Raw genomic sequence first — 27,101 nt, forward strand, 5'->3', positions numbered from 1 at the left:
GGTCACCTACGAGCCAAATGGCTCTTGATGTGATGATGTGCAGGCAGGTATGCTGGAATTGGATAGACTCTTTTGGTCAATTTTTGGCCTATCCCACATCTTTCTACCGCAGCTCTGGCAGATTGATTGGTACTATACCCCTGAATTTATACATTTCTGAGCTCTGTGACACGTTACCTAGCTCGTGAATTTCGTCTTTCAGCCATTCATCATTGCTTATTTTGACATTTGATGAGGAGCCGATCATGACTATTTTTGAGGATGCGCATGTCAGAACGCTTTGTTGTGACATGCTCATCTAAAGGATTTTGCATCTGTTTCTATTGAATACCTATAATAGTAGTACGAAATAATTAGGGCTCAAACGGTCACGGTTTTACCCCGAACGGTTAACTGCTAAGCTAACGGTCGGTTTAACGGTTATAACCTATAAGCCATGGCAATCCTGCGGACTCTTTTTTAACCGTTTATTTGACTATACTCATTCAAAAAATGTACCCTATTCAGTACAACGCACACATGTACATTCTCTTGCATGCTCATTCATACATACTCTCACACGAAGAGACCAGATATGACCGAGTTGACAGCCCAGAAATTGCGTACGCGTGCGACAGGCTGCGAAAGTGCATACTTTGCAACGACCTGATACATGAAAAATTGACTGAAAAGTTACTGCGTAACCGTTATCTTTATCGGTTATCCGTTAATTCTTCGTAACCGGTCTGCAACCAGTTAATCGGACTAACCGTTTGAGCCCTAGAAATAATGGTTGCGACTTTGGCGATAATTATTACGAAAGGGTTTGCTCCCCACACTGGAGCTCGCGCTATTCCGTCGACTTGACAAAAATACCCGAGCCCGCTACCCGACCAAACCCCTACCCGTTGCAGCCCTGATTTTTTTTCGTCGGACTGGCCCCTTTCCATTCCCTCAACAAACAAAGGAATTATATAATGAACACTGGATCACTTATTATTCTGCTCGGTGCATGGACCAGTACAGGAACCGACACTCAATACAGTCAACTTCGCTTATAACGACACTCGGCAGGGCATCAAAAAGGTGTCCTTATTCGTGAAGTGTCGTTATACCCGAAGTCTCATTATATGTATTACACTGGGATGGGACTTTGCTCTGGGCATGGAAATTCTGTCGTTATTCGCGAATTGTCGTTATATCCGCAGTCGTTATTAGCGAAGGTGACTGTACTTACTGTTATGTTGATGGATGGATGTGGTTTATAGGATCGCTCTTCCGAACGAGAACACTGTTTCTGGTTCATTGAAGTAGGGATACTGTGCATGCTTAGCTACAAGATGAAATGGATCCAGCCATTGAGTAAGAGAAGAGTTTCAATATTTTAATTCTATTAAAGTATACACCCGGTTCCAAAATAACGCACGTGCCCTTGCATACGCCCAGGAAATCGAGTCTGCTATTATATACACCCGGGACCTATACACGGGCTTTTACGGTAACGTTATAATTATCTCAATGTTCCGGGTACGGCTATTTACCATGATGTGGGTATAATACTGGACATACATGTAGTCTGTTTTCTATTTTGCTGCTCCTTGTTCTTTGGTGCGATTGGTGGCTCGGAACAGGCAGACATTATTTACCGATATAATCGCACAGGTCACATTGTAGAGTGCAGACCACCTAGTGCTTTGAAGATTCACTGCGATATTCCCATAATGTTATAATACATGTATGAAAATCAGCATCATTTTCTGTATGTTAAATGCCACAAATTGTTAGGCTTCACCGTAATATCAAGAGTACATAACCCCTCTTGGTAATATCCATGTTCAGTGTTCCGTTCACATCGGTTCATGCTGATCACCCGAAAGTGTCGTCTAAACAGGATATAGGGGTGTGCGGATAATGCTCGAAAAGGTGGGAGATTCTGCTCGAAAAGCTGTGAAATTGGCAGAACCATACAAACCTTATGGCGGGCAATTCCTCGAATTCTGCTCCATTTCTTTATCCACATACCAAACATGCATGAAACTTACCAGAAAAAGTACTGAATTCTGCCAATTTTTCTGCCCGCATATGACTAACAGGATATGTCCGCGCCGCGGGGATTATTTTTCAAATAATCTCCTCAATGTCATGTACATAATTGTTGCCGGTCGCAGCGGCTTCACAAAACGTAGACTTTCCCAGCCCCCCCCCCCCCCCCAAAGTACACACAAAATACAATTGAAGCATATGCAATGAAACGTATGCATTGGGAAATTGGATTGCAGTAAAACCCGTGTTTGCCGGACCCTGTACCAAGCGGAATCCTGTATTTACCGGACAAAATTTCATGCACCAAAGTGCTGTGGATCGAAAGTGCATTCCTGGATCAAGCGGGGTCCTGTCACATCAGGACAGTTTCCGCTGCACCAAGGGCGTCAGGCAGGCACAGTGGGTTGGTCAAAGACCATGATTGAGATACGAGAGGTACCTGGTTCAAGTCCTGCCTGGGAGCGGTTTTTCCAGCCGTGCTGCTACCCACAGTCAACTGGGAACTTGTGGCCAGGCACAAGGGGTACATGGATGCAGCTAATGGGGTCGCTAACGGCACTTGTGCCAGTGGTTGTGAGACCTACCCACTCACCCCCACCGTTAGGCGCTGCATCTGCCGCTAGGGTTTATCGGGTGTTAGCGGCCGTCGTGAGTTCCCTTCGGGAACGGATACGATAATTTACTTTTTTTTTTACTTTAAGGGCGTCTTGTCAGGGCAGGCTTTACTATAGTGAAGTTTATAGTGAATTGTACTCCAAGTAACTCGTGAGTCCACACACAATGGTCATGCAGTACAAAGCCGAAAAGTCCCTTTCAAGACAGAGTGACAGACAGGAGTCGTCACTAGAAGGGCTGATCAACCAACACAGAATACTACAGTGGTGCTCAATGAAGTCCAATGAAGCGAGTGAATGCCGTGCGGAACGTTGTGCAGCTGTGAACACTGGGCTGTCAACTGGCACAGGGCGCACACTTGACTCACACAATATTAACATTGAGCATCAACGTAGCATAATAATAGCAGTGAAAAAGAGTAGAGTCAAATACGCGATGAGCGATAGTGTAGAGTCTAATACTAAAGGCAGAAATAGAGTAATGCCATCAAGTGCGAGATAACATGTTAGGAGCATTAACGTGTGATTGTGAAGCTTACTTTAAAGCGGGATGTTGAGTCTACAGTGCACCATGGGCACAGCGAGATCATGTTATGTGTGAATGGTATACCGTAAAGTACCGCCAGAGCGCCCCGTCTCGCGAGAGCGCCCCACCTTGATTTTACAGCCAGGGTCCAGGGAAAGGAAAATCGTACGGCAGAATGCAACGAAGTGTGTATGGTGTACTAACGTCAGAGGAAGGTTTTTGTGTGGAGCTCGTGTCCGCTCGAAGGTACGGATTGTCTGCACAACGTGCAATATGTGTACGAAGTTCGTGTCGTATGACCTACAGACGGGAGACCACCTACACAATACGACCACGAAAGGACGAGATAGTGGGGCGCTCTGGCGGTACTTTACGGTACTAGTAATCAAATGGATGCAAAACATATAGATGTCGTGATACACCATGCCTGATTCGTGGCTGGAAGCCGTGAGCTCAGTGCTTGGGGCTAGTGGGATTCCTCTAGCTTTCAGAATCCTGCATGAAAAAAGGTAAAAGAAAATGAAGGTACAATAATGGTAAGGTGATGTAAGCCTCTTGGTTTCGCGAACGAATTTCATCATTAAATTCATGGCATGGGAACGACGCTACAGAAGTATACAAAAGCTGAGCCATCCTCTAAAGAAAGTCCACTTTAGTGAATCTCATCTTGTCAGCAGCACCATGCTGTTTGTATGGGAGAATTGCCTTCGTACAGTGCTGCCCAATGAAATCCTGAAATCAAGTCGCGTCACTCAAGTACCGGGCGTTGCGCAGCCCTAGACCTGCGAACACTGGGCTGCGAAATGGTGCAAGGCGCAAACTTGAGTGACACGACTGGATTTCATTGAGCAGGACTGTACATTCAAGGCACCTGCACTTCCTATTACAGTGTAATGTTCTTATTTTACAGGAACATTCCCAACTGGGCCTAATGTCTTCTGAGGCTGCGTTTACACGACAACGCACGGCCATTTTCCGTTTTCAGTCCCGCATTTCTTTTTTCATTTTCGTGCGTTTACACGATCAAAGCTGATCCGAGGTGGTCTCGGTTTGTATCGTTTTCTCGCGTCTACACGGGAGCAAAGGATCCGCAAAAGTTCGTCATGTGCCGAGTGTTGGCGTGGAAGCACCAATCACACTCAAGGAATAATCGAAAACAGGCCACACACCAGCACTCGTCACATGACGAAAATTGTAAAAAAAAGAGTTTTATTGTCGGATCCGTGTGAACGGCCGAAAACGGAACAAACGTGACGGAAACGAGGCCAGCAGACCGTTTCGACTGTTTACACACCCAAATTTATCCGGCAGAACATTTCCGTTTTCAAATTCTTCCACCTTGGCCAGCGTTTTGGTTCTCTTCCGCTTTGGTGTACAACTATTACGTTTTGCTCCGCGTACCGTGTAAATGAACCATGCATCCGAAAGGATTTAGTTGCGCTTTCACCCCCAGCGTTGTCGTGTATACGCAGCCTTAGATGGTGCCCAAGGTATTCATTGAGTTCTTGCAACTTCATTTGAAATGAACTGGAAAAGTGCGAAGGGATTCGAGGAGGACATTAAAGCAGTCAGCTCCAAGAAATGAAATTGATTCGTGAATTCAATTATAATGATGTTCACACCTACATGTACATGTATGCAATAACTAGGTATCACACTTCATCTTACAGGCGAGACCTCACTATATATTCTCTGGGGTACGGCAAGTGTTATGCTTTAGAGAGGTCCATGTTATAGCGAGTTGGGCACATAATATAAACCATATTATGTCAAAGTTAGGGCTGCGGTTAACCAAAAGGTTATAGGCTAGAACCAAGAGTAGATAAACAAGAGTGTGCAACTCCGGGATGGGTTGGCCCGTGGCGGAATTTTTTGTTGACGTAATCTTTTCTATGACGCATGCGCTGCGGGTCTTTTGGAAAGTTTGCATCGTGCACTTGGCCGGGCTTTACATTACAAGGTCGGTGCCCAGTACGTGCTCTCACACTGTTCTGCGTCAAAATGCGCGTTTTTCTGAAAAAAGGTGACGTCTACAAAAAATGCTGCCACGGGCAGGGGTATGTGCAGATTGTGCAGAAGAGATCCAGAGTTGCACACTCTTGTTAGCCAGTGCAGGCTAAATTTTATTTTTCAAGGAAACCCTTCGAAAATGGTACCAATCGATTCAGCATGGCATTTTCATTCCTCCTGCAAAGTTTCAGCTGATTTGGAGTCATGACAAGGACGCTATGGCGATTTGAAGATCGAAAAACTTCAGTTTTGTTTGTCAAGAAGAAAGGCCATGATCGCACACAAATCATGCAACCCGTGTGGCACAATGTCAATGATTTTTGAACGAAGTTGATCCGCGGACCCCGTGCTTCGCGCATGCACGCATGCATACTGCACAGTACAGAGGCTTTTTTGAACGCAGATATGTAGTTCTTCGTCTTCTTCGAAATGTCTTCCAAATGCGTGGTGCAACTGCTGGTGTTGTTCTCAGCTTCGTCAAGGCAGAATGCAGCTGCATGTGATGCTCCTGTGTGTTCATGCATGTTCTCTTTTCGCGTCTCGACATTGTAGCGTCCAGACTCAGCTCGACTGGAGAAGATTGGGGAGACTATGCTTTGATCCACATGGAAAATCGATGAAATTTGGTAATTATCGTCGGGCGCTAAAAAGCGCTGGGGAGCATGGGGCTAAAACTTCGTAGCAGTCATCCCTACCATGACAGGCATCGACTGGTATATGTTCCATTCTGTTCCCAACCACTACGGGTCGCCTGCGAAGCTTTCTTCTTCGCCGATTCTCGGACAGATCGTACGTCTTCGCACTGTATCTCTCGTCTCGCTCAACGGATCGAAACACGGTTTTCGCCAGGACGAACACAAACCCCCAGATTTCGCGGCGGCAACATCTTCGAGTAGGGAAAAGCTAGCAGCTAACCAGGAATCACCAAAAAAACACGCGTAATACTCAGTGTTATTTGCGACAGCTGTCATTGTGCCGTCGCACCATGCATGTACCATGCGCGAGAATGGAACACGGATGAGTCGTTTTATTACGACAGCCTGCACTGGCTACTCTTGTTTATCTACTCTTGCTACAACCTATAAGAGATAAACTGTACATGTAGCCTGTATTCATGTACCATTGCTGTACATGACTGTAAATCCATGTATCCATGGTACCATGACCTCACGCACTGCCAAAACAATCACTACAATATGTATAATACTCATAAAAGGACACATTTCAGGCTCATTACAAACGTCTTGAAAGTTTTTGTCTTCACAAGTATACTTTATGAGTATTATGAGTATTATCGCATTTTTGTCTCAGACGAAACTGTTTACAATATGTATAGTGGATGCATATTATATTTTGCTCAGTTTTCCAGAGCAGGTTCAACAAAGAGTGAATAACAACTAAATAGAGCGGTTGCCAGTTGACAACCCCCCTTTATATTTACAATGCAGTTGCGTGAATGTCCACTACTTTCTGAACGAAAGGTTCAACATATTTTAATATTTTGTATGCTCCATTGGGCTTCGGATTGCACCATCACCTTGTCATTTAATCAACTCAACCTCATCATGAGCATACGCAAGCATCACTAATATGGGGAGCAACCCCAGAGATGAGGGAGATACACGCCGTACATCCATTGTGCACAGTACTGACAGGGTACGCACATGCTGTCACGTATATTATGTACAGCGGACATTGAAAGAAAATAACCGATTAACCCATATGCATATGGTTAACTGTTCGTGTATTCTTAACGGTTACATAACCGGTTAACCTATCTGACCATTTCACCCTAGTCAAAATGGCGCTGTTTGCTTACAGACTACAACTGTATTGCCATCGATCCACACTGATCAATCCAGGAAATGTGCGCATGTTGTACATTTTTAGTGTATTTATAGTAGTGTGTCTACTGCATGTGTTTCAGGACTGTAACAGTCACACTACAACAAAAGTCCGACACTCCAGAACAACCCCACACAAAATCCTGTGGTCGACCAGCCAACAAACACAGCTCTGGGTTGAATGACGAATTAGTGAAAAACTATAAAGAGAAAAGAGAGGTGAAAGAGAAAACCGCCAACACATCTCCAGAACGACAGAGCCTCACTCTCTCCCTCCCTCTCTCTCTCTCTCTCTCTCTCTCTCTCTCTCTCTCTCTCTCTCTCTCTCTCTCTCTGTCTCTGTCTGTGTGTCTGTCTTTGTCTTTGTCTCTCTCTCTCTCTGTCTCTCTCTCTCTCTCTGTCTCTCCCTCTCACGGCAACTAAAAAAACAACCATATCTCAAACCACACCTCACTCATTTTACGCTGTAGGATGAAGATGAAGGGGAGGTTGGCGATGAGAAGAAGAACACGGCAGGGTTTAAGCATTTATTGTTCAGTGACCCGTGTCGTTTGGCGTATAATGATTCTCGGTTTACAATTGTAGTATTGTTTGTTTTGCAAAGAATTTCAATCAGTTAAAAGTCATAGATGCTGTTTACATTCACAAGCGTAAGCCAGACCGATGCATTCAGAAAGAACATGTCACGGCATCCACATTCTTTCCTTAGCACCGTAACTGTAGTTTGCACATATGTTTGTTTTATTCACCCTCTCTCTTTCTCTTTTCTTACAGTTACACTTGTGTTTTATCACACTATAGAATGACTGCGCATGTATTTTATAGATTGCGATTATTATCACTGTCGGGAAGGAAAACACCAATTTTACAGGGCCCTAAAAGTCTGAACGATTCCTATGAAATGCACTGTCAAAGCAAACACAAAATATGAATATGCAAGCTCATGCCTGAGGGGAAGATGAGAAGTTGAAACGTGGAGATTTTTCGGACAGGACGAGAATCCGAAGAACCTGGGTGATTCCCTTACTTCCACAATGGGCTAGTGGCTGCATCACAAAAATTATACCTTGCAGTGGGTGCAGAGACAGATCAATAAACACTAACCTGAGCATGAGAGCTGCTCGTATTCATTGCGATCGTCAGGAAAATGGCAGGACGAACGGACCAGAAGAATGGTGGCTATGACAAACAACTGCATATCCAGACGACACACGGCTTGACTATTTGCTTATGACGTTCAGCTTCGAGGTCCAGCACGATGGAATTTTCGGAAGGAACTGATTTTTGAATTATTTGGGGAAGAAGATTGCACTCAGAAAAGGTACCGTAACTGGTTTCTTTCATTTGAAAAGCTGTTCACCAAAGTCCTAAACATACACTGTACGACGTTTCGGAGCTGCTCCAAATCGATCGATTTGTTTTGAATGGTTTCGCCACCGCTTTCCGATCGATCGATCCTTGCGCGATCTGTCGATCGACAGATCGCGCAAGAAAATCGATCGATTTTCCAAATCGACAGAACGCGCACAACAGCAAGACCGGGACTCTGCCAACCGGTTTATGGTTGTAGTCAGGAGCACTACGCGTCCTCGCCTTGCAACATGCTGTCAAAATCGAAAAACATGTTAAAGGGGAAGTATACCCTAAAATCAAATTTTCACCAGTTGTAGTCTTTGGGGTGCTGAGTCGAATGGTCTTGGTCCGAGGAAGCTGAGACGCTCCCTTCCTACTTGAATCCCAATCGAACTCGCGCACTTCCACCGAAACTGGGTGACTGCGCCCTACTAGATGGGGATTTGTATGCAAAATGTCACTAAAAGCGCCATTTCGTTCTTATAAAAACACGGATGACCGCGATTGGCCCATATGTTGTAGTCTTTTGGACGCTGAGTCGACTGGTTTTGGTCCGAAAAGGCTGCGATGCAGCGTTCCTCCTTTATTCCCAATCGAACATGGTTGAACAAGCGGTCACGTGCTCCTGCGTACACCAGTCACCTGGTCACCGTGCCTGCAGGGTACAACTTACTAGCCTGTTTGACCTTTTTTGGGTGCAGTCCTGTCACTCGAGTTGAACTCGAGTTGAACCTTGGTGTGAAAGTTCTCGCCTGCTGGCGCGGTGACCAGGTGATTTGGGCACCCAGGAGCACGTGACCGCTTGTTCAACCATGTTCGATTGGGAATAAAGGAGGAACGCTGCATCGCAGCCTTTTCGGACCAAAACCAGTCGACTCAGCGTCCAAAAGACTACAACATATGGGCCAATCGCGGTCATCCGTGCTTTTATAAGAACGAAATGGCGCTTTTAGTGACATTTTGCATACAAATCCCCATCTAGTAGGGCGCAGTCACCCAGTTTCGGTGGAAGTGCGCGAGTTCGATTGGGATTCAAGTAGGAAGGGAGCGTCGCAGCTTCCTCGGACCAAGACCATTCGACTCAGCACCCAGAAGACTACAACTGGTGAAAATTTGATTTTAGGGTATACTTCCCCTTTAACTACCAAGCAAGGCTTCTGTATATACCTGGTACTGTGTTGTAGATCTACCAACGCTGTACTACTGTAGCCTGTACTGTAGTATAGATTTTACGCGAAGTCCCAGGCCAGGATTGCAGGAAGGACTCTATGAACATGCTCTATGCCCAAGTACAGTCCGTATCGCCTATAACTTAGTATAAGGTTGGCGGCTATAGTAATATACCGGATATAGTGATCAATTTCTCAAATTCATTTTCATTTGCTATAACTAAGTATACACAGTTATCGCGTATAGTAATAATCGTCTATAGTAATATATCGCCTATAGTGATCAAATTCTTATTTCAAAAGACCTTTATTACAATCATTATGTTTGCATCGGTTATAGTGATTGATGTAAAAGCAAGCGATGTTAGAGGAGAACAGGGTGTTACTTCTTCGTGAAGAACTTGTCCAGTGAGTGTTGTTTGGTGAGTTTTGTTCGCACAAGTTAGTTGCCAAAATATGCCTCCATCGTGAGGAAATGCTGATTTTCTGTGTCAGGAGCTACAGCCAGCTACATGACATTGTCATGTATGTAGTGCGTATGTGCACAGCGCGCTGAGTCGTTTGACACCCCACTCGCATACATTGCATGCAGTATCGGTCATAGTAATATATCGCTTATAGTGATAAAATGCTCAAAATCAAACACCAACGCTATAGGCGATACTGACTGTATTGAAGTAACTACTAAGTACTAGTTAGCGAAGACAAGTCGAACTAGAAGAAGAAAAGTCACTCGGGCTCCAGCCTGGCTTGGTACGACTCGTAGGGCTGCTGGGATCCTTGTCCGCCTCCGCCACTCTCTATCGCTGTTAGCAGTGGTGGCACTGCAACTGGTGCTAGCTGTCCTCAGGAGAAACTGGCCCTCACTTGCACCGAGTCACTATGTTGATTATTGGCCTTACGATATTGGCCATCGTGCTCATGGTCGCCTACTTTATAGTACGGACTCGCCATCCTCCACCCATTGCCGACCCGGTACGTATCTATACCTTTCTTGGTGTTGATCATGGACTCAGTCTTCATTCTAGAAAATACCGGTAGTCCGGCAAAATACTCATTACATTGTAGACCAGAATTCACGTTGAGTGTTAGCTTGGTACTATACTGAAGTACTGTTTGTAGTAGCTACATATCTTCACCAGTGTTAATAGGTTATATAATAGTAGCTACATATTGTTCACCACCGTCCAGTGTTAGGTTATATCATAGTAGCTACATGTACCGGTAGTGGAGATCCGCAAATTTGGGCCGATAACATAGTGTGTAGATATACGCGCCCGTGCATGCGTGCGTGCATGCGTGTGTTTGTGTGTGTATATGTGCGTGCGCGCGCGATCCACCGGCATTGCTTCGCCAGTTGTGTGGATTAGGCAGTTATCTGGCGCTAGTCTTGATCTGTTTCATTCAGATCTTGTCCGCTATCGTTGCTATAAGAGAAAAATCTGAGGGTGTACATCCAGTGCATTTGCAGATTTGCGCGCTTCTCTTGCGATGGGCGTATGCATGGTACATGGTGTGTGTGTGTGGTGTGTGTGTGTGTGTGTGTGTGTGTCATTTGAGGCGTGTGTGCACTTCTAGTAGGGTGTGTGCACTTCTAGCAGGGTATGTACGAACGTTTATACATGTATGCATAAATACTGCACATGGACATGCATAAGCGTGGCACTAAATCTTATGGAGTGCTTCGGCACTTGTAGACACGCGGCATAGTGGTGACGGATGTGAACGTTCAGCTTTGAAAATGAAAGTGTTCGCTCACAGCTCTTGTACACAAATGTAGATGTTCTGGCTACTTGGGAGCTGGCTTTGAAATGAATAGAACAACACTGCATTGTGACGATTAACCTATAATTTTGTGGAACAGTGTGCAGAGAGTGTTTCAAACCAGATTTGACCAGGAGGCATGCAGATGAGCACAGCAGTGGATAGCATTGGTTGTTTACTCAATGGCGACACTGCCCGCGGTACCGCTACGGGGTAGTATGCCAGTATCATGCCGGGAATGAGTTAGGCGACTCTAGAGTCGCATTCCTGCTTTAGACAGCTCTGTTGTCATAATGTGGTTGCCTAATGAGCCTGCACTGATGTGCCAGAGCTCTGGTGGCGTTATTCAGTGTCCCCTGTCATCCCGGTGGAGACATGCTCTGCACTAACGAGTGCAACCAAGAGTACATAAACCGGTTTAGGTGCTCAGAGAGTCTTGGTGCAACCCGCTCGGTGTGGCATATGTTCGCTGTGGGTTATTGTAGGCATGTCTTATGCCTGCATTCCGTATGAGCTTTGCCCTAGGCCATGTTGCATGCCATCACCGTATGATTCATGACAAGACTGAGTAGGAGAGCAGCAAGCTCATTATGACATACACTGTGTACACTGTGTACATTGTATTACTGTGTACTTTGTTTTCACCAGCAACGCCGGCCCGTTTCACCACCACCCACACGTGGTCCAGATGAAGTCCCTGGTGCTGAGCCATCCGACCCCAGGTAATCTACTTTTCCTATCCCGTATCCCACGGCCCAGTGGTGCATATCATCGGGCCAAGCAGGCTGAGCCAACCCGGACTTGGGGAGCAAACAGTACTACTGTCCGGGACCATACAGTATTCCATTGGACATGCCTGCTCTGTTGCCGCTGGGTGTATGTGCCACCATTACGATATGTTGCTTACGTTCTATACCCTTGCAGAAAGTGCCAAAAACAAGGTAGCGATGGAACTAGGCTGAATTAAAAGCTGTATCTCGCGTTTCATGACTATCCACCAATCCTCACACAGAAAATGCACCAACACTATATTGGCATGCTGGACAACTGAGGTCAAAGATTGAAATGTTGGCGGGGGAATTAGGCTGCCGGAAGCACAGACCTACGGGTCCAGAAAACGCCAAAAAGCACACATTTCCTGCAAAAGCGGAACTTGCACAAAGACACGTGTGCAGCAGGTCAAAGGCCAAGACGTTGCCAAACAAGAGCGGCTAGTAGAGGCAGAGTGCGATCTCAATGCATGCAAACTTGTAGTTACTGCAGCCTGCACTGACTGATGCATTGCGGATAACTAGTGTTTTCAAGCATGAGATGTGTATACATAGTGCTAAGACACTGTGACTGACAGGGCAGTACTCCAAGACGATAAGAATGAGTGTTACCTAGCATCCAACAGTATTCCATTCAGCCGTCGGAAGGCGAATACAGTGCTGTGCTGTGTTATCTATTTTCAAGACAGGTGGTATTTTCCTTTTATTTTTTAAAGACGAAGAACTATTTATTTTGACAACATGTTCCTCAGTTGATTCCATGTCTAATTCCTCTTTGTATTTCTGAACTGTACAACTGCTTCGCAGTACTTCCGTTTTAGTAATAATTACGCTTCATCGATGTTCTCTTCGTTCAAGTAATTTATTTGCGTAGTGACGGACTTTTGAATCGTCATCTTTTGAATCTTGGTCTGTTGCGGACTGTTGCTGTATATGAGTAGTATACGCTAGCGTTGTACATCTTGTATGATGAATTTATACGTGCATGCATGCAGGCATGCCAGCTTGTATTTTCTGTGGGTCTTTTTGGCTTTAGAGGAAGTTGTTGGTCATGGAGGTCTGCTTCGACTTGCAATTCATATTTTGCTCTCCCAATTTATAATGATAATCTCAGACTCGTGTAACCAATAACGGTTGTTCAGGTTGCTCTGATGTGTGGTTGCACGGGGGTGAACGAGCTAGTTTGGTAATAATAATATTTATGTGCCCTTTTGCAGCACTGGCAATGCAGCTGACATCGATGCGGAAGGCAGTCTGCACCAATACGTGCAGAGGCTCCATACTGACCTTGGCAGTCCTCTTGTTCGCTTCCACCTGGGCACACAGCGAGTATTCAGTGTAGCCTCGCCTGACCTGTTTCGCACGCTCAGCAGATCATTTAACCGTGCAGGTATGCCGCTCTTCAGCCAGCCACTGTTGTCCACCGTTATGCTCAGTTTGTGCTTGTATGCCACTCTTCAGCCAGCCACTGTTGTCCACCGTTATGCTCAGTTTGTGCTTGGTTCAATGTAGAAGTCATTCCGATTTCTCAGTGTATGTTTTATTAAAATCGTGATGTGGAAGATGCGAATAGCGGCCCGCTTGGCTTTGCGCTGTGTGACTGAAACCCGCGGGTTGCTGGTGCTTCAACTATCACACATAGGTGTGTGTGTGTGTGTGTGTGTGTGTGTGTGTGCGCGTGTGCGTACGTGTGCGTGTGTGTGTGTGTGTGTGCGTGTGTGTGTGTACGATCGTACATATCATGTGCGTGTGTGTGTGCTTGTGTGTGTGCTACAGCGGAACTCTTCAGACTGTTTGAACCACTGATCACTGAACACAGCATCCAGTTTGCAAACGGCAGCGAGGGCAGGTCCAGACACCAGCTTCTGCGGGCACCTTTCCAGGATAGGACTCTACAATGTCTCTACGGAGTATTTGTTGCTGTACGTTAGTTGTTTATAGTGTATTTGTTGCTGTACGTCAGTTGTTTATAGTGTATTTGTTGACGTATGTCAGTTTTTAACTTGCAGTACTTAGGTCTGTAATGGTAAAACTCTGGGCATCTCCATTCAGTATGCTCGGATATCTTGCATCTTGTTTATTGGCAGATGCTGGCTGCGCCTGACTAGTTTAGCTACCAGCCTGTGATATTCTTTGAATAAAACTGTACATTCTGACCGTATGGGTAGGAGATGTTAGAGACCTCCTGTTCCTATGATTGGGCTTTTAAAACAGACTGGTAGTGCTGGAGGGTGATGCTCATCTCCTCTCCCGGCTTGCCACCCTTGCCTCCCCCAGTGCAACAGTCAGGCACAGTACCCCGCAGCCCGAAATGGGTCTTCTTGGAGTGGACATGATCTTCACTCGAAACTGGGAATCATTCTTTTAGAGTAATGCCTGCATTATTATTGGTAACCATTGTATGGCTGATAATGATGTGGTTCTTTTACTGTAGGTGGCATCAGAGTATGTGAATGCCTATGGACAGGTTGCACATGGTAGACACGGGGAGCGGGTGAACATTTCACGGGACATGTTCCACATTGCCATGAAGTCCATCACGCGCTGTGCATTCGGCGAGTTCTTTGCGAATGCAAGAGAGCTGGACGAACTGAGAGAAAACTACAATGCAGTAAGTGCTACGCGGTACTGCTAACACCTGTGACTTGTCCTTCAGTAGCTACTATGCCCAGGATGGTGCAATAGTTGGGTGTTCACAAGGTACACGCATTTGCCATGCTACGTGATCCAGTTCTCTTTTCTTTAAAAATAATATTCATACTGACGTGCACACCCATGCATGCCGCAGGATTCAGCCTACAGCTTTGCATTTGGTAGGCATTCATGCTACATGTATTTGTCTACTCATGCTCAGTGTTGTGCTGTTATGATGTCTCATGGGTATTCTTTGCATGCGCTTCTGGCATATCAAAAATAAATAAAAAATAAGTTATGCAACCATGCAGTAGCTGACGTTCTTCTTTTGCAATGACTTCTTGAATGCACCGGTATCTGTTAGTGCTGGTCAGAGATGGAGCAGCGTATGGACATGAGGCCACCATCAGAAGAACGAATTGCAAGATTCAATACATGTAAGTCACAGGCTCGGCACAGCGGACACTGACCACAACGAACTCATTCTAAATACAGTTTACTTTGTTCGGTACATGCACTGGTTAACCAATCAAAAATGGTACTGCATTTTCCAGAGTATAAGCCACACTGGTGTATAAGCCGCACCCCCCCCCCCCCCCATTGTTTTGGGTGAACTGTGAGTGTTCAAAGTGCGCGTGGTGTGCATTACCTCATTGCCCATATTGTTGACAAGAAAGGTGTGATGTCATTTTGTCAGTTTTACACGGTTATGTTAGTTAGACTACCAGTAGAAAAGATGGTGGTGGGGGGGGGAGTGCCTGTCGCTTTTTTTAAAGTGTCATCAATGGGTTGATTTAGAAGATGTGGAGGGATGTACTATAATCCATGGTGGTGTGTCAACCGATGCCGATAAGTCTGGTAGTGAGTCAGGGTTGTCTAATCTGGTTGTGTTCCTAGGTCGTGATGCGATGTATGCGCTAGTGCAGCGTTGCATTCAGGAGAGGCAGGACGGCACTACCCCTGTTGACGAGACCATCTTCATTGACCGACTTCTATCTATGGATCGTTCACAGGAAGAGGTCAGTGCCGCTTTACCACACACCAAGACTAGAGCCTCCATCCTATATTCCTGTATATTCCTGTTATTCTAGTTTGACTGTCTATCATGCTCACCATAATCATCTTGCCACCACAGGTGGCCCAAGCGTCCACATCACGTTGCCACACCGCTTGCCCTTACAATGAAGTTGTTTCGAGGGTGCTACGGGAAGTTTGGAGTTGCTGCCTTCCTGCATCGTTTTCAAGGACCTCTGGCTGTTTCTCACTGCCCGTAGAGCATCAGATGCAGCGTTTGCTGACTTGTGTGTGTGCCCCAAACAAGATTGTACTGGCTGCAGTTCATCATAGTCATGTGTGCCTTTTTTTTGTAATGAATCTGTGACACGCTGTATCAATGGACTCATTTTCGCTTTGCCTGACTGCAGACTCATGGCGATGCAATGACGTTTCTAGTTGGTGGCTTTCATACAACTGGTCATCGTAAGTCTCTCGCATGAACTCACATGTCAGTAGAATCAGGCCTGCCATTTGGTCAGGCGACTCACTGCCAGTAAAGGACTGTACAGTCTGTATCGGCTATAGAGTGACCGGATATAAGAATATATCGGCTACAGTGAAGCAAAACGTATTTTATCCAGTAAAAATATCACTATAACCAATATTATCGAATGTAATGATATATCGGATATTATGATGGCAACAAAGAATCAACACATGCGTAACACACTATATTATTATCGGCTATAGTGATAACTTTAAAATACATGTAGCAATAATATCAAAGGCCCTATTTTTTTACTTTCTTCACGTTGCTTATTTTTATAGTGATACATGTACATGTACACAACAGAATTTTTTATGGAAATGCGGGCACTGTCAACTATGCAGCATGCTCATTTGTCAAAACGCCATCCTACCCATCTTCTTGGGGTATGTGGTAAGTATATCCCTGGCTGAAAACAGTCCGTAGTATGATTGTGTTGCTGTGTTCTGATCATACGCATGCATGGTTATGATGGCCGCTTCTTCTCTGTGTGTTGTACGCTTCACTGTGCTTTGTTCTAGTTCTGTCCTGGGCCATCTATTTCCTTTCGATCAACATGGCTGTACAAGATCAAGTTGCTGAGGAGGCTCAGGAGTTTCTTGGTGATGATCATGTGCCTACTCCACAGAATATCTCCTCGCTTGTGTGAGTCACGCTCTCGCCATTTCTAATCCTAATTCCGAATGCTGATATCATATTCCCGGCGTGTCCTTGTGTCTGATTCGCTGTCTTGTGTGGCTTGATAAGTACACTGCATGTGTCATGGCCGCGCTTGGCGGGTTTGTGACTTGGCTTAGATCAGTCTAGTGGCTACCCAGGTAGACGACCAATATAGTCGCCATCCAAGTTGCTAGCTCACATAGAACGACAGGTTTCTTGAACAGTGTTTATTTGAACCATTGCAGTACTAGATCGAAAGATCAAGTGTGTAGGGTCAAAAGACCAAAGCAGGAGAGAGTCGGAGTGACTCTCTCAGAATCGAGAGGAGTAGTGAGCTCCCCGAGAATCGAGGATGAATGTTAGCAAAACAGCTCCTTATATATGCTACATTATGTGATCAAAAGTATACAGTGGCAAGAATGCGTAAGGATTATTTCTATATTACAAACAGTGGTGCAATATGTGCAATCAGCCAAACTAGAATATAGTACAAAGAATGATCAATCAATACGGGGAGCTCGCTCACCCACATTACATGAAAGGACTCCGAGGCTCTTCGTGCGACGGGGCCTGGAGTATGCTGTCGGAAGTTGCTGCAGCTAGAGCACGCCGCCTCCGTACGCTGCCTTGGTCGTTGGTCACCCTTCATCTCCTGCCCGTAGGCTCTTCCCTCTCATTACCCCGTAGGGTGCTTCACGGTCAAGCCGTGACCTCTCCCAAAAAGGGATAACGGAGTCCGCAGTGCGCGAAGCACTTGCAGGACCCTTTACGTCGTACGACGCGAGAAGAGGGGCCTTGCTTGCTCGACTAACAAAGGTATCAGCTCCCTTGCAGGACTAAGCAGGGTCCCCTCAAGCTCAACAGTGTAGTGAGTACAATGCTGACGACTTGTACTGAAGGTGTAGCCGCCGTACGACAACACTGTGACTCGAGGCCACGAGTTGTAAGCCATGATTGCTCAACTAACGAAAGTGCCAAATCCTTCGCGGGACTAATCATGGTTCTTACAGAACTCTAGAATATTTCGGAGCCCAGCTTTTGGCTGCTGAATCTCATTGCGTGGTCGCTTTCACGACGAGTCGAGTCCGGGTCATGACAATTCCCCGGCCTCTCAAGAATCACGTCCCCGTGATGTTACCCAACTTGGAAGTCGGCGAGTCGTGACGGTAACCGCCTAGCTCTCGTTGGCCAAGCCAACTGGTTCTGCACCGTAACAGGTACGGGCATAGAGTACGAAATGTGGCTCCACAGGCGGGACATTTCCATCAAAAATTTCCAACTTCAAACTGAAACTGGTACTGCTCCACTATCGTAGAGATGAGCCTGGTGCTGATGATCAACACGCAGCTTGTCATGCACAACTAAATGCACGTTGCAAATCTTCACGCAAAGCGTATACGTATGACAGTTCGCCAGTTCGTGTCATCTCAGATGAATGTAGACCATAGGCCATAACGTGTGGTCGACACACCCTTCTTCCACGTAGGTATCCGGTTCAGTACAAAAACTGCTGCAGAGCTCCAGGAGCCATTTCATAGATTTGGTGGTATCCAACGAATCGGTTCCACTCACCCTCCACCCATTACAAAAGACCTTGGCGACCTCGCCAAGACTTCCACGGTAGGTTCATTGCTGCCAGCAAGGACAGACACAATGGCATACGCCTAGTAGCCTGTGCAACAGGACCACGATCACGTGTCTCAATTGTGTGGTGTAGCACCGAAGTGCGACCAAGCTCAGATGGGTTCAAAGCGAACGCATCTCGATACCGAAGCACTAAGGCTTGCAAGCAGTGGATCTCCTCGCAGGAGATACCAGATTGTCCATCTCTTCCTCCGCCCGCCGCTGTGGGCTGGATTGAGTCCGGCTCATCCCTTCCACCAACAGTGGTGGGCACTTGGACTAAGCCCAGCTCATCCCTTCCACCAACAGTGGGTACTTGGAATAAGCCCAGCTCATCCCTTCCACCAGCAGTGGGTACTTGGACTAAGCCCAGCTCATCCCTTCCACCAGCAGTGGGTACTTGGACTGAGCCCAGCTCATCCCTTCCACCCACAGTGGGTACTTGGACTGAGCCCAGCTCATCCCTTCCACCAACAGTGGGCACTTGGACTAAGCCCAGCTCATCCCTTCCACTACCAGTGGGTACCTGGACTGAGACCAGCTCGTCCCTTCCACAGCGGGGAGTTAGAGCGGGACAATCTGCGCCAATGCGCAACTGCTTCCAGACCCCGAGGGAGTCCTCTGTCTCAGCTATTTGAGCTGATTCCTCTCTCTGGCCATCGGCCATAGTGTCTTCGGTCATGATACTCATGACTTCAGATATTGGTTCCAACCGACCAATCTGCATTGCCCTCTCTAGATGGTCACAGTGTTGTCGTACGGCGGCTACACCTTCAGTACAAGTCGTCAGCATTGTACTCACTACACTGTTGAGCTTGAGGGGACCCTGCTTAGTCCTGCAAGGGAGCTGATACCTTTGTTAGTCGAGCAAGCAAGGCCCCTCTTCTCGCGTCGTACGACGTAAAGGGTCCTGCAAGTGCTTCGCGCACTGCGGACTCCGTTATCCCTTTTTGGGAGAGGTCACGGCTTGACCGTGAAGCACCCTACGGGGTAATGAGAGGGAAGAGCCTACGGGCAGGAGATGAAGGGTGACCAACGACCAAGGCAGCGTACGGAGGCGGCGTGCTCTAGCTGCAGCAACTTCCGACAGCATACTCCAGGCCCCGTCGCACGAAGAGCCTCGGAGTCCTTTCATGTAATGTGGGTGAGCGAGCTCCCCGTATTGATTGATCATTCTTTGTACTATATTCTAGTTTGGCTGATTGCACATATTGCACCACTGTTTGTAATATAGAAATAATCCTTACGCATTCTTGCCACTGTATACTTTTGATCACATAATGTAGCATATATAAGGAGCTGTTTTGCTAACATTCATCCTCGATTCTCGGGGAGCTCACTACTCCTCTCGATTCTGAGAGAGTCACTCCGACTCTCTCCTGCTTTGGTCTTTTGACCCTACACACTTGATCTTTCGATCTAGTACTGCAATGGTTCAAATAAACACTGTTCAAGAAACCTGTCGTTCTATGTGAGCTAGCAACTTGGATGGCGACTATATTGGTCGTCTACCTGGGTAGCCACTAGACTGATCTAAGCCAAGTCACAAACCCGCCAAGCGCGGCCATGACATTTGGTGCTGTGACCAGGATCCAAGTTGCGTCTTGCTGTTGCTCCGGCAGAGTAGTCGTAACCATGGTAACTCGGTGTGCACTGGTCCATGCTGAACTCTGAGCTCTTGTTTACTCGAGCACGCAGAGGTGTGAATTTGATGTCGATTTCACGAGGCTGCATGCAGTTCTCAAGTGGATTCGGAAGCGAACTGTTTTGTTCTGTTCTGGCCTTGGTCCGTTCAGTTGAACACTCTGTCTGAGTGCGTGCACATGGAACGTGAACTCGTTCTGTTTTGTAGCTGTTGCTACCTTTACCAGTTGGCGTGCCAACTTGTTCCGGAAGACCTGGCGAAAGTCGGTCATGCCGCTGACGAGAGTTTCGACTCCCGCACCACTTGTTGGTCTGAGATATGTGTCAGCTGCACTCGATTTGCGGTGTAGACGGCGCATTGTTCGAACCCACGGAGGTTCTTGCAAGGACGTGCAATGAGGAAACTCTGCTGTTTTGTCAGCGCTTGCACAGAAACTGCTCGAGAAGCGAAATGCTTTTAGGCTTTTTGAGTCGTCTTGCAGTGGCAGGATCGATGACTGCATGAAGCTTAGCTTCTACGTTGCCCTCAGCTGCAGTTGAGGAGTGTTGCTGTTCTTTTTGAACTTTGACGGTTCAAAAACAGTCAAGAGGACTATGTCCTTGTCGTGTGACGGAGTCACGAAGCCAGATTTCGAAACTGGGCGCACCAGTTGAGATGCTGGCTGAAACGATGATACAGTAACAAGTTCTGCAGAGAGCTTGAACAACTGCTGATTTGAGTTCGTTGATGCGGATCTCGAATGTTTTGATTGGAGTGTGATGGAAATCACTAGTGAGCTGATGCCCACCTGAAACCAGCATTTCTGTGTTGGACGATGCCTGTTTGGTGTCGGATATGTCGCGACGTCCGCACCCTGTGGTGTTTCGTCACGTACTGAGTATGATGTTGGTTACTGGTTCTGACATTGGACGCGATGTGCTGTCCCAATTCCTTGCGAGATCACTTCGGGTGATGGAGGAGTGCATTTTTAAAAGCTTCTAAAGCTGATGTCGTTCCGCCGAGCCATGATGGTGATGGCAAACGAGAGCACGTTCTTCGCTTGCGGAGGCGTGAAGTGATACTCCCCTGTCGGAGGTGACGGTTAACGCCGTGCTAGACACGTCGGAAGGGTTGCCGACCTGTGCCTTGACGATACCTGATGGGTGTTTTCAAGGAATGAATGATGTCATGATGGCGCATGCGCTAGTGAGCCCTACGGTGGATGGTGTTCCCGTACGGGTGTTGAATTACTCTGACGAGGCAGTGGCTCTAGAGAGGGCAATGCAGATTGGTCGGTTAGAACCAATATCTGAGGTCGTGAGTATCGTGACCGAAGACACTCTGGCTGATGGCCAGGGAGAGGAATCAGTTCAAATAGCTGAGACGGAGGACTCTCTCGGGGTCTGGAAGCAGTTGCGCATTGGCGCAAGATGTCCGGTTGTGGACCCCCGGAAAGGTTGGAAGAGGACGAACTCATCCATGGAACCTTTGAGGTTGGGCGAGGACGAACTCGACCCTGGAGCCTGTAGGTTGGACGAGCTGGACTCGATCCTGGAGCCTAGGTGTGTGGACGAGCTGGGACTCGGACCTGGAACACACGGAAGTGGGGGTCGGAAGAGATGGTAATGAGACATCTCTGGGACAATCTGGTATCTCCTGCGAGGAGATCCACTGCTTGCAAGCCTTAGTGCTTCGGTATCGAGATGCGTTCGCTTTGAACCCATCTGAGTTTGATCGCACTTCGGTGCTACACTACAAAATTGAGACACGTGATCGTGGTCCTGTTGCACAGGCTACTAGGCGTATGCCATTGTGTCTGTCCTTGCTGGCAGCAATGAACCTACCGTGGAAGTCTTGGCGAGGTCGCCAAGGTCTTTTGTAATGGGTGGAACCGATTCGTTGGATACCACCAAATCTATGAAATGGCTCCTGGAGCTCTGCAGCAGTTTTTGTACTGAACCGGATACCAACGTGGTAGAAGGGTGTGTCGACCACACGTTATGGCCTATGGTCTACATTCATCTGAGATGACACGAAATGGCGAACTGTCATACGTATACGCTTGCGTGAAGATGTGCAACGTGCATTTAGTTGTACATGACAAGCTGCGTGTTGATCATCAGCACCAGGCTCATCTCTACGATAGTGGAGCAGTACCAGTTTCATTTGAAGTTGGAAATTTTTTTGATGGAAATGTCCCTCCTGTGGAGCCACATTTCGTACTCTATGCCCGTACCTGTTGCGGTGCAGAACCCGTTGGCTTGGCCAACGAGAGCTAGGCGGTTACCGTCACGACTCGCTGACTTTAATGTTAGTTGAGATCACGGGGACGTGATTCTTGAGAGGCCGGGGAATTGTCATGACCCGGATCAGACTCGTCATGAAAGCGACCATGCATTGAGTTCAGCAGCCAAAAGCTGGGCTCCGAAATATTCTAGAGTTCTGTAAGAACCATGATTAGTCCCGCGAAGGATTTGGCACTTTCGTTAGTTGAGCAATCATGGCTTACAACTCGTGGCCTCGAGTCACAAGTGTTGTTGTACGGCGGCTACACCTTCAGTACAAGTCGTCAGCATTGTACTCACTACACTGTTGAGCTTGAGGGGACCCTGCTTAGTCCTGCAAGGGAGCTGATACCTTTGTTAGTCGAGCAAGCATGGCACCTCTTCTCGCGTCGTACGACGTAAAGGGTCCTGCAAGTGCTTCGCGCACTGCGGACTCCGTTATCCCCTTTTTGGGAGAGGTCACGGCTTGACCGTGAAGCACCCTACGGGGTAATGAGAGGGAAGAGCCTACGGGCAGGAGATGAAGGGTGACCAACGACCAAGGCAGCGTACGGAGGCGGCGTGCTCTAGCTGCAGCAACTTCCGACAGCATACTCCAGGCCCCCGTCGCACGAAGAGCCTCAGAGTCCTTTCATGTAATGTGGGTGAGCGAGCTCCCCGTATTGATTGATCATTCTTTGTACTATATTCTAGTTTGGCTGATTGCACATATTGCACCACTGTTTGTAATATAGAAATAATCCTTACGCATTCTTGCCACTGTATACTTTTGATCACATAATGTAGCATATATAAGGAGCTGTTTTGCTAACATTCATCCTCGATTCTCGGGGAGCTCACTACTCCTCTCGATTCTGAGAGAGTCACTCCGACTCTCTCCTGCTTTGGTCTTTTGACTCTACACACTTGATCTTTCGATCTAGTACTGCAATGGTTCAAATAAACACTGTTCAAGTGGAATTAGAAACCTGTCGTTCTATGTGAGCTAGCAACTTGGATGGCGACTATATTGGTCGTCTACCTGGGTAGCCACTAGACTGATCTAAGCCAAGTCACAAACCCGCCAAGCGCGGCCATGACACATGTATTGGCTGGGTCCTAGTCACACCTTCCACCCAGTCTAGTCTTGGGGTGTAAGCTGTACTCTGATGTTGCTCCACCCAGTCTAGCCTTGGGGTGTAAGCTGTCTATTTGTGGTGCAGCAGAGTTACAGTAGTGCAATCAACCTCGCGAATGACACCCTCGGAATAATTCATGAATATAAGGAAACTGTCTTCGGAACTGGTGACCATTAATTTTCATTGCATACTTTCAACAGCACAAATAACAACAACTTGCAAAACACAACACTTTTCGCCGTCCGAAGGTCATTATCTTCCAGGCTGACGGCGGCAGTACTGTGCACGGTTGTAGAGGTTGAGTTTTAGATGCTGTTCGACTGTTGGAGTATATAGGACAGGCACGGGTCTGTCTGGTGTTTTTCCTTCCAGTTTCATGCAATTATATGTGCCACCCCAGCCTATCCAGAAGCGTGACATTATCACATGCAATGAATATGATCTGCTCCAATGTAGGGTCTCGCGTCGGGTTGTCGATGAATCGCTGCGGTGTTCAGTTCTGGCGCCTTGGGCTGCGCGCGTCTTCGATGAAGACATTGAACTTAACGGCTACACTATCCCTGCCGGAGTAAGTATTTTGTGTACAGTCACGTACAAATCTATTTCATCCCTTGGTGCTGACCGCTTTTTAATGCCCTTCCCGAATCCTTCCGCACTAATCATATCCCCATTTCATTTCACCAGGAACTTTAAAACACACTCATTCATCTTGGGCACCCTGTAAGAAGACGTCTTAGAGGGTCTGTTGGGAATGCCCAAGTAAAATAATACCGAATGCAATACAATGTACTGTCGCGGACATGGAAATCCAGTCGATTGACCGGGGCCGGCGCCCTCGGCGCCTATAGAACGTAAGTCGTTGCATGCAGTGCACAGTCGATTACCGTATTATCTCTAATATAAGCACAGTCTCTAATAATAGCATGTCTCCAATAATAGAACACCTTGGGGCGGCATTCAAAAAATAAAGTGCTCAATCTCCATTATAAGCACACTGTGTAAATTCATGATCTGTACCGGCGAAAAACCCCTGAAATGTGTGTGTCTGACATGAATTTGGCATGGCAACGCCTCTGAAATGAGGTTGAAATAATAAGGGAACAGTCTCCAATAAAGGAACGTCTCCATTAATAGCACGGGGCGGAGGTACATTCCTCTGCATACTTCTGATAGCATAGCTTGCACTAGTAACTCAAGAAAGCACTCAGTGACTGGATATCCAGTGAGGGAAGAGGGAGAGGTAGTGAGGCTACTGTCAGTCTTGAATGTGGACACTGTCAGATTGTCCAGTAGGAACGCTACTGGGAGAGTGAGCTACTCCACTGTTAGGTACCTCCTCCCGTACCTTTTCTAGCTGGCCTGCATGCACTTGCGTACTCACCGTTTGTCTCCTTTTGTTCCGTTGGCCTGGGTAGCTACTTGCGCGCCCATATTTGCCATAGCTACCCAGGCCCTTTATTTTTGCCGTTCAGACTTGATCTCTTTCTCACTCTACAATGTAGTCGTTTCGTTCGTCTTGGTCTCTTGTCTCGTCGTCTCTAATAAATGTCGTTCCCCCAACCTACCTGTTCCCGTTGTAATGTCTGGATAATGTGTCGTCAGTCGTCCTGTTTCGAACTCAACACCACTACAAAACCCGGAACTCACTCACTCACTCACTCACTCACTCTCTCTCTCTCTCTCTCTCTCTCTCTCACACACACACACACACACACACACACACACACACACACACACACACACACACACACACACACTACACACACACACACACACACACACACACACACACACACACACACACGTATAATATACACACATGGACACATACACACATGGACACATACACACATGCACGCATAGATACACGTACAGCCGCTTACCTTGGGGAAACAATCAATTGGGGGTCATGAATGCCTGTTCAGCAACTACACATGCAAGCTTGGAAGGAAACATATGTGTTGTATGCCGACCAATCCAACTAAATAAAACTATACTATTTGATGGAGAGGTTGCTTTTCTGCACGTCCCTTGAACCTGTGTCATTTGAGCCTGTCATTTGTTGTTGTTCTGAATTTCCCGGTCCAGTCTTCGATTGTGATTGCACTGGGAGTTGTCCTGAATGATCCTACAATCTGGCCCGACCCTGACAGGTGAGTTGTCAGTCTCCTCAGGCTCAAGTCACTACATATTCTAATTTATCATTTCCCGTCCCGGAGAGGACATCTTGTAAGTGTTGCACTTCACGTACTGTCATGAGCAGCTGGCTCTGGGCCTGAGAGTATTGGGTGTTGATGGACATGTTGACGGTGCTTATCTCCCCTCACTTCTTGCTCATACGATCATGTCATGTTCTGTATTACTGGCATTTCTCCATCAAGCTTGTTTGTTCGTTTTAACTCTACAAACCATAAGATATGGTGTGATTTAGAGTGCTGTGTTGTGGTCTTCTGTTGTGTTTGCAAAGGTTTGACCCTGACCGCTTCACTCCAGAGAATGTTGCCGCACGACCTGCCCGATCGTTTGAGCCGTTCGGCCTGTCTGGCCGTAGGTGCCCTGGCTATCAGTTTGCCATTGCCGAAGTTCAGATTGTGATTAGCATGCTGTGTCGACGCTTCAGGTTCCAGCTAGCAGGTGTTGATGATATTCAGAAAGAATATGGTCTGGTCACTCATCCAAGCAGAGATATTGAGATTACCCTTACACCTCGCTAAGTCATTTCAAAAGAGCTGTACGCCAAGATGCCGTCAAACTGCTCCAAGACCGCAGTTCATTCACACCCACTATTCACGTCAGTTCATTCTGCGGCGGCTTAGAATAGTCTGGAATTTGAACTGATGAGTTTGTCTTGCTCTGTTATACTATCTTTCAAGCCCTGGACTATATGTATGGTGGCTTATGTGCCATTTACTCATCTCGATATTGACTCTTTCCCCCCAGTGTAAGCACTGGTGCTATTACATTGTACAAGTATCACAAACTCAGTATGCTCGCACACACGCACACACATACACACACACACACACACGCGCACACACACACATACACACACACACACACACACACACACATACACACGCGCGCGCGTGCGTGCGCGCACACACACACACACACACACACAAAACATGTACATGTACAATCATAATCAGCCGGGTATCTTAGAAAGGTAGGCAGGGTACATGTCCTGTATTTGAAAATTGACGATGCCCCCCCCCCCCCCCCGGTGATGCGATTACAGTCAATTGTTTTCTGCAGATGAATTCCCTTTTCACATCCCTCAAACTAATGGTTCCCTTGGCCCTTCGGGAACGGACACGATAATTTACTCTTTTTTTTTTTTGAACTAATGAAAATTGACTGATTTTGTTGAAGTTTTATAAGCAGCTGCTATGATCTCACCCTTCTATTCTATTTCCTATTACAACTCGATATTTTTCTAAACGTTCTTCATGATGCTTCAAAGTAAGTTTTACTCTGCCTTCTCCTTTGCTTCGTATTACTATTAATTATGCTGTACCTGCACCGGGGGCACTATCATGTGA

At 46.8% G+C, this 27,101-nt stretch overlaps 1 protein-coding gene and 1 long non-coding RNA gene across 2 annotated transcripts; one reads left to right on the forward strand and one right to left on the reverse strand.

The window, feature by feature from the left end:
- Positions 1-2,814: 2,814 nt before the first annotated feature.
- On the reverse strand, positions 2,815-8,519 carry LOC135823278 (uncharacterized). The gene is made up of 2 exons (XR_010554647.1): positions 8,121-8,519; positions 2,815-3,657 (listed from the first exon to the last, which is right to left on the reverse strand). It is a non-coding gene; the product is annotated as an uncharacterized LOC135823278 (long non-coding RNA).
- Positions 8,520-10,200: 1,681 nt separating this feature from the next.
- LOC135823284 (cytochrome P450 20A1-like) lies at positions 10,201-27,043 on the forward strand. The gene is made up of 12 exons (XM_065336143.1): positions 10,201-10,513; positions 11,951-12,024; positions 13,290-13,462; positions 13,849-13,994; positions 14,507-14,683; positions 15,071-15,143; positions 15,604-15,725; positions 16,131-16,185; positions 16,771-16,894; positions 24,016-24,127; positions 25,648-25,712; positions 26,027-27,043. Exons 1-12 carry the CDS (start codon positions 10,421-10,423, stop codon positions 26,271-26,273), a joined length of 1,461 nt encoding a protein of 486 aa, XP_065192215.1. The 5' UTR covers positions 10,201-10,420; the 3' UTR covers positions 26,274-27,043.
- The last annotated feature ends 58 nt before the right edge of the window (positions 27,044-27,101 follow it).

The sequence above is a fragment of the Sycon ciliatum genome, chromosome 1 (genome assembly GCF_964019385.1).
Source record: "Sycon ciliatum chromosome 1, ocSycCili1.1, whole genome shotgun sequence".
Classification (NCBI taxonomy): domain Eukaryota; kingdom Metazoa; phylum Porifera; class Calcarea; order Leucosolenida; family Sycettidae; genus Sycon; species Sycon ciliatum.